Raw genomic sequence first — 12,853 nt, 5'->3', positions numbered from 1 at the left:
GTGAAATGACATTGTTCACACGTATACAAACCAACCAAAAACAAGTAGGAAATGGTCCAGGGTTTGAATAAATCACTCCTGAAATGCTTGGGATCTGAGTGTGGTAACTTGACTCCAACGTCTTGATGTGTGTGAAATTCCTTGCAATAAAGAAAACTCATTCATTCGTGTATTCTTTGCAGCTGGGTATAATGTATTTGTATTGTAGTTATGAAGATAGATAGATAGATAGATAGATAGATAGGTATACTTTATTGATCCCAAACTGGGAAATTCCCAAAAAGTACAATGAGCAACTGCTTTAAAGAATGCAGAAACAGGAAAAAGTAAAGTTGCGCCCTGTCTGACCATTCAGCTGCTGCGGGAGGTGATCCCCAAGCGTCGATCTCGTCGCCAGCTGGCTCAGCTGGACCAGAGGAAGCCTTACATCACGGCCTGCTTCAAGCAGCTGCCCTCCAGCTTCACGGTAGGAACTGACCACCGTTACAGCAACTGTGAGAACAAGCCTCTCGATCCCGGCCAGGAGTACGTCTTCTTCCTGCTGGCTGAGCTCAACACCACCGCTGGGGTGAGTCACAGGGACATTGATTTCAGTTCATTTCAATTCAGTGCATTTCATTCCAGTACAGTTCATCTCAGTTTAATTCATTTCAGTTCAGCACAGTTCAGTAAAAGCTTCAATGCAGGTCATCCCAGCTCAGTCCTGTTGAGTTTAGTTCCGTCAGAGTACTTTAACTACCTGAAATTTGAGCCCCTGCAGGGTAATTTTCTTGACTGACATTAAATCAATCTCTCTGATTTCTTTGGTCCAGAAAATGTTTGCAACGAGTTCCTACACCGACACAGTGATGACCTCTGAGCTGGTAGTGGGTGCCCTGCCAGTGGAGACAGGTGGTGATGGCCTCATCTGGGTGGTGGGCCCTGTCCTGGCCGTGGTCTTCATCATCTGCATTGTCATCGCCATTCTCCTATACAAGAAGTGAGTCTGCTTGGAGAAATGTAGTTTTAATGTGGAGTGTCAGTCATGAATGTTGTGTTAGCATTGCAAAAATAACCTGGTTCAACTTTAAACAATTCAGAAAGTGTGTAGGATTTGGTGGGTGCTTTGATTTAAAGCACTTGACCTTACGCAGTACACTGATATTTTTGATGGGTGTTCCCACTTCCCACTTGGAACTGAACCCTGAATCTTGGCACCGTTGGTACTTTACTATATCAGCTGAGTTGCAGCAAAAATTAAGCTTGGAATTGCTCGTGACATGCTTATCGAGATTCACCGGGTATTAAGGCCTGAAAGGAGTTGTTCACCCTTTTAAAAAAAAAAAAAAAAAAAAAAATGTTATTTCACTTCCCCCCAGCTGTTCTGTAGGACAGTAGTGGTGCTATCTTCCTCTCATTGTTACTGAGTGCTGGATACTGACTGGATCCTCCAAATGCTAACTGTTAGCCTCCTACCATTGAAATGGGCTTCCCCCCAGCTAACATTCTGAACATTAATCGCTTCAATCCACTCAAAGGATTTTTTACATCACTGTACAAAACTAAAATGTACGTGCAGTTCAAATTATTGCTGTTTATAACTGTATTTCTCCTGTTATCAACATCCAGAAAGATTCAGTAACTTCTGCTCTTCCTATATCAGTCCACACCAGAGGAGCAGCAGACACCACAGAAATGGAAGTAAAATGCTTGTGTTTGCTATCATTTGTTTTCTTCTCTGAACACATGGATGTAGAGAAAATAAAATAACAACTTTCTCAGGAGTTGGCCTGCCAGCCAAAGATAGCTGGCAAGTAATGTGCAAGTATCTTCTGCTTTTCCACTGCTTCCCTCTATTGCACATGTTTCACATACCTTTCTGGCACTGTACTACCTTCTACTGTTAAAAGTTTTTTTTTTTTTTCCCCAAGATAGTCCACTTTACACTACACATTGTAAAATTCAAACTTTTTGAGTGTACTAAGGCAGATATTTTTAAGAATAACAGTTGGCATTTGGAGCATCCAGCCAATACCCATCACTCAGTAACAATGGAAGAATGGAGGAAGATAGCACCACTACTGTCCTACAGCTAGGGGCAAGTGCAATAATATAAAATTTTTCAAAATGGATGAACTTTTCCTTTAAACCCAGCACTAATAGTGCTGGCCCATCCGGTGGACTCCACAAGTAACACAGCTGTGTTTCATGTTGCAACTGAAGAAGCGAGGATTTGCTGGAGATTTTTTGCTGGTTTTTCTGGACCAGCGATACACAACAGAGATTTGCTTGTCAGAAGTTGAACTGGTTATTTGCAGTGTCACTGGGGAGTTGGTCTGTGGGGTAAATAGCTGCATGTTAGGAAGCATGTTGAAGGAAGGGCTTATTTGGTATTCACAGCAGCATGAAATACAAAGACCCAACAAAATTGTTGCATTTAAATATGAAAAAAGTGGCTGTGAGAAGTGAAGGGAGGGGAGAAAGGAGAGACGAGGAGATTTTTTTGCGATGCTGCTCAATGAAACCTAATTTGACGTATTTGCTTTAGCTAATCAATAATGTACAGTATCACCTGTACCAGTTCAAATACCATATATTGATTTTTGGAAGAAAAAAAAAACAACAACACAAACTGTAGTTCATAATTCAATATCTTTAAACTACAGGTGTTACAATATGTAAAGGTGGTGTTTCTTTATCAGCCAAGGCCTTAGGTCAATTAATACTCTTAAAAACTTGAAAAGAACAAGTCTTTGATCAAGAGTCAATTCTTTTTAGTCTGAAGTCTGAAGAATGAATTTACTTTTCCTCGGTATCCAGGGGCTTTAGTAGGTGCACATACAATATATTTGCCCTGTTATACAGCTAGTTGTAGTTTTTTTTGTCAGAGCCTCAGAACCTACATGTCCCATCTGAGGAGTAGTGCTAGGGTGCTAGAGGTCACCCGGCTTACCAGGGCCGGTCCCTGAGTTATCTCAAGAGGAGGCAGGGCCGGTGTGAGCAACACAAGTACAGCTTGCTACTATCAGATGATCCCTGACTGTCTGACCTTGCCTTACCTGCGTCTTGGTGGTTAGGGGGAGTAACATCTCTCCTTGGATCTCTCTTTTTTCTCTCTCTCTTCTCTGTGTCTCTCCCCCTCACTCTCCCATCTTCCCCTCCATCTGTCCCTGGTGAATAGTGTTTCCCGGGTCTGCCCTTGGCCCTGACATTCCCTTTCCCTGCCCCTCCCTGCACCCCGACACTCACACACACACGCATGTTTGCGCACAATCACTTGCACACTCGCTCATATACACTCACATCGACATACACACGCACACTATACACGCATGCACACACCTCCTCCAAATGCTGATGAGCTTTATCTCGCAGCTGCGAGCCCAGCAGCGACCCCTGTGAATTTTAAACTGCTCTCTATTGATTTCTCTCTCTTCTTGCCTCCCCCTCTCTCTTTCTCCTTGTGTGTTGTGTTTTTGCCCGTCTTTATATATTTATTTGACTCCTTTTGCTTTCTCTGGAAACAGCAAACCTGACAGGTAAGGCTTAGCTGTATTTAATTGCATTTTACAAAGGAAGAAAAAAATAACATGTCTCAGCGTAACAAGGGGTTTTTAATTAGGTGGGGAAGGGGCAGGTGAAGGAGAATCTGGTTCTCAACCCGCTGAGGTGCCAGCCAGATGTAGTTTTTGAAGACCCAAGGGCCTTTGTTGGTGAGAATATGGTCATTTTGTTGGCCAAGGTGCTCACTAAAACTTGTTATTTTTGCTGTCTGTCTCTCTCCTCCTCTCTCTCCTCTTCTTCCACTAAAGTCGCAAAAGAAAAGAATCAGAGCCACGTACAAAATGTCTGCTGAACAACGCAGACATTACGCCCCACCACCCTACAGACCCTGTGGAGATGAGACGCATCAACTTCCAGACTCCAGGTAAAGCATGTATGCACAACATGTACACTGAAGTGTCCCATTGTGTAACCCAACAGTACAACAGCCCTTTGGCTTAGACTAAAGTATGGTTAGACAGATATACTGATTTGGACATATGGTGTCCAGTATTGACCTCTCAGTAAAAATCAAGTGTTGCTCTTGATGGAGGTGATTTTACACAACAAGCTTCAGGGGCAGCAGCCAGTAAAACCTGCAGTGGAACCTGCCTCACTCTGCCTTAAGGAGCTGCTAACTAGTGTAAAACTCTCAAACGCATGAGTTTAATGCAGAGTTTTACTGTCTCAGGATGGTCTAAAATGCTGTTTCATTGATCTGCAGGAAGCACTTAGCCCTTGTAATTTTCGCAATCTACTGGCATGAAAATCGTTAAATTTAAAAGTAGAATACATTGACAGAAAATATCTGCTATCGGCAGCTCCAGTCCAAAAAGTATCAATATGGGCCTTCAACAACTCATATTATTGGGACTCTGGAGTATTTCACTGCTGGCAGGTGAAATCATAAATCTGCAGAAAAAAAAAATGTTTTCTTCTTGACACGTCTACAGGAAATTATACAGTCATCCATTATAAATGGGATTTTAACAGGTTTTAAATGCCAAAGGGTCATTCTACATGATAATTACCAGAGAAACTTTCCAACCACGTAAGACAAAATATAAAACTGCTGTTAAATGTTTTTATTTATTTATTTATTTACCTGAGAACACCTGTATAATTTACACCTGTAGTGAAACAATGAAAAAACCAACGTTAAGTGTCTTAGTAAGGTGTCAGGACCCCATTAGCCACCAGAACAGCTTCAGAGCTCCTTGGCATAGATTCTACCTCTGTGGACCTTGAGAGGGATGGACCACTGTTCATCCAAAAGATATTCCCCCACTTGGTGTTGTGATGAAGCATTCAGGTCTGTTGCGTTCTCTTGGTGGACTTGCCCACTCATCTGACTATATCACTGCAGACATATAGTGTTACTCAAATGTGCATTTGTCTTTGTAATGTGGGCTTTATGCACTGTAGCTTTATTATAAAATGCACAGGATCTTTTTGAAGAATGGAGCTCAGTGCCTCCAGTAGTTTTCCAGAAACCTGGAGAATCTATGCCAAAGTCCACTGAAGCTGCTCTGGTGGCTCGTGGCGGCCCGACAACTTACTAATAAACTAAATGTTTTCCTCAAAAAATGCAACTCATAATGATGCTGATTCTAATTTATGCTGCTGCATACAAAATGTTCATGAAGTATTCCCATATCATTCTGTTTGACATAATGTGCCTTCATAACCACCGACTTGTCATATTTATGTTTTTGCCATCTACCCATGTAACTATCAGACACTGAATAACAATAACTGGTATTGTTAGCTGAGGTATTTGACATTTTTATGTAGGATTTGCGGTGTTTTTTATGTTTGAAACATCCTGTTTTGAAGTTCCCCAGGGTTTTTACCTGCTTCCTGTTTTGTCTCACATCGTCGCGTTGCTTTTCCTTCTGGTGTTCATCCGAGCTAAAGCCTGATGTTAACCACAGAGAACACCTGATCCCGCCCTCATTCTCTACAGCTTCTCCAGCTCCGTCCTGTCAGTCATTTAGCCTCTTGTGACTCAGGGTGTGATTGCGCCAAGAGTTTGTTTACTTTGGTCCGAGGCCGTGTTGAAAAAAAATTAACTTAAATGCATTTTTATATCTGGTTTCTTCACACTGTCCAGTAACAACAAAATCTGGGTTTTGGAACAAAAGTCACAGGGGCTCACAAGTAGGAAGACAAAGTTCTGGTAACCTGCCAGGTTAGAGATTTTGACAAACAGTCCAATTCCAGTTCCAGCAACTTCAGCTAAGCTTGATGGACCCATCTGCGATCGTCTGCGATTAGGTGGCATTTCACCTTATCTTGACTCCACATTTACCGTCATTTTGTTATGCTAGGCTTTCCAAGCATGAGGAACTGCTGGCTATCAAATATCACCATCTGTCTCCTTGTACCCATGAAACCTGGCATTGTGGGGTCCTAGAACTGGTTCAGACTCTGGCTCCTCATAAACCACACTGCAGTGCTCTTGGAAGTCCACAGAAACTCCCATTTTCTGCTGTCTTGATTATTTTGCGTGCCCTCGTGTTTGTTCTTATGTGCCCAATCATGCTTGGTGTGAACATGCCCTTAGTTGCCGACTGCAACGCATTCATCTCCCCGGTGCTACCCTCGTCTCCCTTCCTTCTTCTGCCGCCTCCCGCCTCTCTGTCTCCTCTCTCCGTTGTCTGTCAGCCATCCATCCATCTTCCACGGCCAATCTCTGCTCTATCAAGAGGCTCACATTTCAAAACAAGCCCATCTCCGCCGCTGCCTCCGGAGCCCCCGCTTGTCGTCTCGTGCCTCTGTCTCAGGGAGAAAAAAAAAGGCCTGAATCCCTTACACTGGAGGGGAGTTGGTTTTCAATATACTGACATGCAAGGCACGCACGTACATGCACACACACACACACGGATACACACTAAGCTCCATTTGCTGTCCCGCTCTTCATCTGGCACGGTATTCAGGGCCTTATCGGTGTCTGTGTAATGACAAGAGGAGCGGGATATAATGGCCATTCTCTCCATTTGTCTCTCTGACTTCCAGCGCTCTCCACCTTGCCCTCAACCGTCCTCCCCGCCTCCTTAAATAATAGAAAACCTTGTTACTCTGTCCCTCTCTCTTTTACATACACTTACCATTACATGCCTTGAATTTTCTTTATATATGACAAGCATTTTCTTTCGACAGCCCCGCCGTTGTTCCGCGGACTCGGGCGATGTCATTATCTCCGCACCCAGGGAATTTAATTTGAACGGACATTTTAGCCCAATTAAGCGGGGCGGTGAGCATTTGTGAACATCCCCATTAGCTAATAGCAGCCATTGTTCAAATGAGCACACTCCCAGTGCACTTATTCGAGGCCTCGCCAACCCATCGGAGCATATGCCGCAATGGCAATGTGTGCTCAGTGACCCTTAGTGCTGAGTAACAATGAAATATGTTTTAGATTAGCTTTCCTATAGGCTAGGCGTGGCTAATGTGTGAGAGATAGGGTGTATATGAGCTGTAGTGTGTGTGCGCTTGTGCGTTTGAGCTCTGTAGATGACGAGATAGCCTTGCAGTCATGACCCATGATTCCTTGGGGCACAGGCTGGCACCTTGTTGTCATTATCGCCTTTGGTGCCCGGGGTTTAATTGGCAAATTGAGCCAAACTAATGAAGCAGCACAACTTAGTGGATATCGAGTCCATTTCCACCCAAGCGCCCAATAGCTAGAAGTCGTCTCTCTCACTGTATATATATCGCTCTTTCTCGCTCTCAGTTCTCTCTTTTTTGTCACTGTGGGTTCCATTCTCTCTGTCTGTACATGTAGTGGCAGATAAAAACGTTTGTAGTACACACTGATATCTGCTTAGTTGCATTCAAATGACATATGCGATAACAAATATGAACAAAAACTGATACTATTTTCCACTTTTTTCCTTTTAATATATGAAGAGTTCATTTGTAAAAACAGTTAAAAGCCATTCTTAAAATGAATACACCTTTTTCACTGATACTGCTTGGAGTTACACACACATACACACACACACACACACACACACACACACAAAGCATGATTTAGGATAATAAACATTATGCCAGGCTAAATAAACATATAAAAAATAGAAATAAATATAAAGTAAATTTTAATAAAATTCAAAAAAGTTTAAAAAGGTTTAATAAATTCAAATGGAGATATCTGTTTTTGCAAACGAGCTCTTCATATGATCCTCATGCTGCAAAAATCCCCAATGTAAAAAGTCATTTAGTCTCATATTCAGTGTTAAAATCTTGTTTTTTCTTCAAACAAGTGAAAAAAAAAAATCTTCCTGTGGGATGAAATATTCCCACTTGCTTCCAGTGCAGTTTTTCAAGATTTTTTTTGGGGGGGACAAATATAATTATGTTGAAACAAGGTAGAATAAAGCAGATCAGTCCACTAAGTTCAAGAAATTGACAGTTGGTTCAAGAAAATTTGCAAAACTGGTTGATTAGCATTGGAAAGTGGGTTTGGCTCATCCCACTGGCAGATTTTTTTTTACCATGTTTAAAGGAAAAACAGGATTTTTAAATCTGACCCCAGATCACTTGTGAAGATGGAATGTTTTTGCAGTTTGATGGGAATAGCCCCCAAATCCAAAGGCTCTCTTAAACTGAGTTGAAGAGTTTACCCCCGAGCACATCCCTTGTTTTGTCATTTCTGTCTTTCTCCGCTGTCTCGATCTCTATTTCTCTGCATCTTCTACTTTCAGGACACACCCCCTAGGAATATGAGAGAGGTCACTTCCACGTTTGAGCATGAAAAAGTGAAACATTTTCTCACAGGCAGGCAATATCATATGTTTGTGAAGCCACAGACAGCAGCCGATCACTGGCATCCGTCAGGAACTTGTTTCTCCAGAATACAACAACAACAACCGTGCCCTCCTCCTCACTGTTCTCTTGAAGCACATGCACACACACACACACACACACACACACACACACACATATAAACATAATCAGACATGTGTGCACCTCCCTCCCGCTGTGATGAATGACGTCTGGAGACAGCAGATCAGAGCGCCCCCCTGCCAGGTTTAATTAGTCATTGTCACAGATCAATTAGAGAGAGGGGGATGCTCGATGTCTTCATTTGCGTGCACTCCATCCCCAGCATCAGCCTGGCTTCCTCTTTTCATTATGATGAGACACTCTCTCTCTCTCTCTCTCTCTCTCTCTCTCTGTCTTGCGCTCTTCACTGAGTCAGACTTTCCCAGCAGGGGAAGGCTGACCGGATGCCAGTGGATGCACACATAATAACGGCAATAATAACTTGTATTTATATCGCACTCTTCAAAACAAAGTTGCAAAGTTCTTTACGAGGTAGTAAACAGACATGGGTGATGGAACAGGGATGTTGTGCAGGGTACGCAAATCTTGCAGTGATGGAAAGAGTTCTAGAAATGAGTAGGCAGTAGAAACAGAAGTACCATGGTAAACATCTACTTAAAGGCACACTCCTCAATTTTGATTACGTGGCACAACAGCACCCCCCAGAATCTAAATTTTCTGCCAAAATGAAGTATTGCAACTGTAAATGAGGTAGGAGAGAGCAGAGGCAACCGAAATGGGCACTTAAGTTCAAAACCAAAACTTTTTTTTTTTTTTTTTTTTTTTTTACTGCCTACCTCAAACATAGGGACACTCTGAATGAAAATGATCGGATTTGACCATTACCTCACCACTGAATGAATGTTATCAGTCATAATCACCTCCACAGGTATGGGTTCATATCATCAGTCTGTCTTAAGCCGTCAGATGAAACCTTGGAGGCAGACATACTGTTACGTAGTATAAAGACCGATGAGGTTAGTTGTGTAAGGGGTTGGTCAGGGTGGAGGATCAGTCACACAGTCACTCTCATTCCAGAGCCCTGGGATCAAGTTTACACTGCAAAAACGCAAAATCTTTCCAAGATTATTTGTCTTGTTTCAAGTGAAAATTCACTTGAAACAAGAAACAAATTTTGCCAATGAAACAAGCAAATTTTCACTTGAAACAAGAGACAATTGTCTAAAAACAAGTTACTTCTGAGGTGATCATGTCTTATTTTAAGTGTAATGAGATATTTTGACTAGAAATAAGACATTTTTGACTTGAAATAAGACAAATAATCTTGGTAAGATTTTGCGTTTTTGCAGTGTAGATTTAAGCAAGAGCCATGTTCTGTATTTAGCTGACGAACATTGCGTTAACTTTCCTAACCTCAGCCTTTAATTTTTCCTAAACTTAACCATCATGACAAACCCTTTCCTGACCTTAACAAAGACCTTTTCCTTACCTTAACCAGGTAGCAAACAAAAGCTAAGCTAACAAAAGCTAATGAAAGTGGCTAAAGTTAACGCTAATGTTTATTAGGTTAAGAAGAATTGACGATAGGAATAGGTGATAACAGCTTATAGCCCACTAGAGGGAGCAGTAGGGACCGAGTAACCCAGACCTGGTACAACTGATAATGCCCATTCAAAGGTGTGACAACGGTCAAAGCAGGTGTGAAAATTAAGTCAAAAGTACCTCATCTGAAAGGTAAAAGCAACTAAGTTACATTTTTGAAACAGTACCTTTTGTCAGGTGCTATATTTTCCATTCTAAAAGGATGAGAGAAGTTAGTGCGAGTACAAACAAAAGTTTTTGAACTGGAAATGTGTTTGTAATGGTTCAGTTTACAGGGGATGCTTTTTATGTTGTAATGAATGTGACTTAAGACGTTTTTAAGTACAGTACTTCAGCTAAAATGTACTTAAGTCCTAAACTAGAAGTGAAATTGCTTACTGTACACGTATACAAAAAGACTCACTTACAGTAACACGAGTAAATGTTACACATGAGATTTGCCCTCTGGAATCTTGTTATCATGCAAGTTAATAATAGTATGCATCATGGTAATTAGTGTCAAACTGAATGGGGAGGGAAGCAAACAATATTGCATTTCTGAAAATATAATCCTTTTGTAGTTCCTCTTGTAGAAGAAAAACGACAAAACAACTTTATTGCTTTCTTCACTGTGTCGTTTCCTTTCCGGCCACTTTTCAGTTGCACATGTGCCAGGACAAATTAGCTTTACGGGCATCGAAGCTGCAAACGTTTCAGCGACGGGGTTTGTCTCTTGAAGCGGCGCGCCACCTGATCACCGCTGCTCTACCTTTCACCCCTGGCAAAGCTCATTTCCCTTCCCCCTCCCCCCATCAAACAACAACCTTCGGCCACATGTCCACTTGCGCTGACCGTCACCGCAGATGGCTTCTTTCTGCCTGGACAGCTGAAGCGACCCGAAGCAGCCCAGGCGTAGCATCACCGGCTCCAGCCTCAGAGGTCCTCTCCTCTGGAGCAGATGAGGCTTTGAACCATCACAGGAGTCCTCGGCGCTCTGTCTCCCATCAGCCCTGGCTCCACAGCTGTCAGCCAAGTATGCAGTTGCTTTTCCACACCTTTCACTCCCAATGCCTCAGCGCCAAGCCGCGGACAAAGAAGTCTTTCAGAGTTCATTTTCACCAGGAAACATAAGCCGCCCCCCCCCCCCCTCTATCTCTTTCTCGTCCCTCTTGACAGGGCCTCCTAACCGGTGTTTATGAAGGCTCAGAGATAGCAAATCAATTTTCTTATCCTCGATCTCTATGATGGTTGATGCGGGGCTCGGCAGAACGGGCTTCTCGGCAGAGGCAGGAGATGTGACACCCGTGGCTAAACAAAGTGGTCCTGAGGAGGACCGTGGCACTGCTTGGGATTGGGTGGCAGGAGGGTGAAGGCTGGTGTGCTGAAAAATATTTGCCCTACTTTCCCCTGTTTGCCTCGCAGTCGGGCTTCATATTTGTCACTAAGAAGGGTTTCCGTTATTCTGGGCAGGGGCAAACAGCCAATATTACCTGCCCAAAAAAACAACAGCAGAGATGGTAAACTATTGTTAAAGAATAATGTACTTTTGCCTCAATGTGTGTCTTATATCGTAGCGTTTTCTTATCTTTTTGTCCATTTATGTGGATTTTTTTTTTCTACATTGCCTTTTATGTTAGCATTTCAGCCTTTTTCAACTACTTTTCCCCACTATGTTTGCTATTCTTTACAGATTCTGGTCTAAGCAGTCCTCAGAGTGAAGCTGATTTTGACTATGAAAGTTAGTCTCCTATGCATTTAGCTCCTGTGTTTGTCTTTCAGCTTTTTTTTTTTTTTGTCTTTTTGATTTGCTAGCACTGCTCGCCCCCATTTACAAATACATAATTTGCATTTGTTTATTTTTCCACATGATGCAGCAAAATTTCAGTACTAATTTTTTGGTTGGTTTCAACTGGTAAACTTTTTTTTTTTTTTTTTTTCTTTTTTTTTAAACTCTGTATGTCAGTCACGATATTCACACGGGCTGTTGGCTGTGCATTAATCCACCATGCATAAATAACCTCTGCAATCACTTCTGCTGATGTAGAGATGGTTAAGGGTTTGTTTCTTTACAGGACTACAGTCTCTGCGATCCTTCCTCCCCCTCCTCCCCTTCCTCACATCCTTGTTCTCCCTCCTGCTCCTCCTCCTCCTCCACCGCTGCTCCATTTCCATTTTGAACTAACAGGGTCTTTCCTGCGCTCCCAGATAACGAGCAGAATTAATTAAAGCGGTGGCAAACAATGGCTCGACATTTGATCACCCCGCTTCTCCCTGCTCGCCGAAAAAGGATCATCCAAGAGAAAAAAAGCGGAGTTTCTGGTTTTCCTCCTCTCTACCCCTCTTTTTTTTCTCTTCCCTTTTCTTTTCTTTGCTTACCCGCAGACACACTCAGAGTGTCTCCCTTTTATATGGAAATACACAACATCATAAACAGGCTTTTTCGGAGAGAGTAGCTCGGGCTATCAAAAAGAATCATTATATTTCTCAGTCGCATCAACTGCGGATCGGGAGATTGGAAATGTGTAATTAGACGCTAGTTTGTTTTTTCCACGTTCATTGATCTCGCTGGTGATTGCCGGGGCAAAAAAAATGTTTGGAGGATCCTGTATTGAATGGCGGAAAAAAAAGGCGAAGAGGGGGTTGGGTTGAAGGAAAGGATGAGAGCGTAGATGGGTGGGTGGAGAAGGGGTGGTGGGGTTGGAATAACAACAACTTGTCCTTGAGTGACTTTGCATGAGGACAGGTCGTGACAAAGCCTAGTTTAGAAATTGAATCTTCTCCTGGGTAAACACTCGCCGTGCGCCATGAACTGTATAAAGGACAATATGGATAAGAAAACAATCAAATCGACTCGTTTGTCTTTGGCGGCCTGAAGAGCAACACAAACGAGGAGGGATGGGAAAGTACATCAAGAGAGAGAGAGAGAGAGAAAGAGATGCGCAAACAGATGGGTTTAGCT

The 12,853-nt window shown here is 42.6% G+C and overlaps 1 protein-coding gene across 1 annotated transcript in view; it reads left to right on the top strand.

The window, feature by feature from the left end:
* ptprsa (protein tyrosine phosphatase receptor type Sa) overlaps positions 1-12,853 on the top strand; it is a 193,590-nt gene that overhangs the window by 131,393 nt on the left and 49,344 nt on the right. Inside the window, exons 21-25 of the mRNA XM_030049640.1 lie at positions 356-568; positions 813-979; positions 3,507-3,518; positions 3,792-3,907; positions 11,585-11,632. Coding sequence (XP_029905500.1) covers positions 356-568; positions 813-979; positions 3,507-3,518; positions 3,792-3,907; positions 11,585-11,632 — 556 coding nt within the window. The remainder of the gene's footprint in view (positions 1-355; positions 569-812; positions 980-3,506; positions 3,519-3,791; positions 3,908-11,584; positions 11,633-12,853) is intronic.

The sequence above is a fragment of the Myripristis murdjan genome, chromosome 4 (assembly GCF_902150065.1).
Source record: "Myripristis murdjan chromosome 4, fMyrMur1.1, whole genome shotgun sequence".
NCBI lineage: Eukaryota > Metazoa > Chordata > Actinopteri > Holocentriformes > Holocentridae > Myripristis > Myripristis murdjan.
Note: the sequence above shows the minus strand (reverse complement) of the source record. Positions and strands in the feature narration are given on the sequence as shown.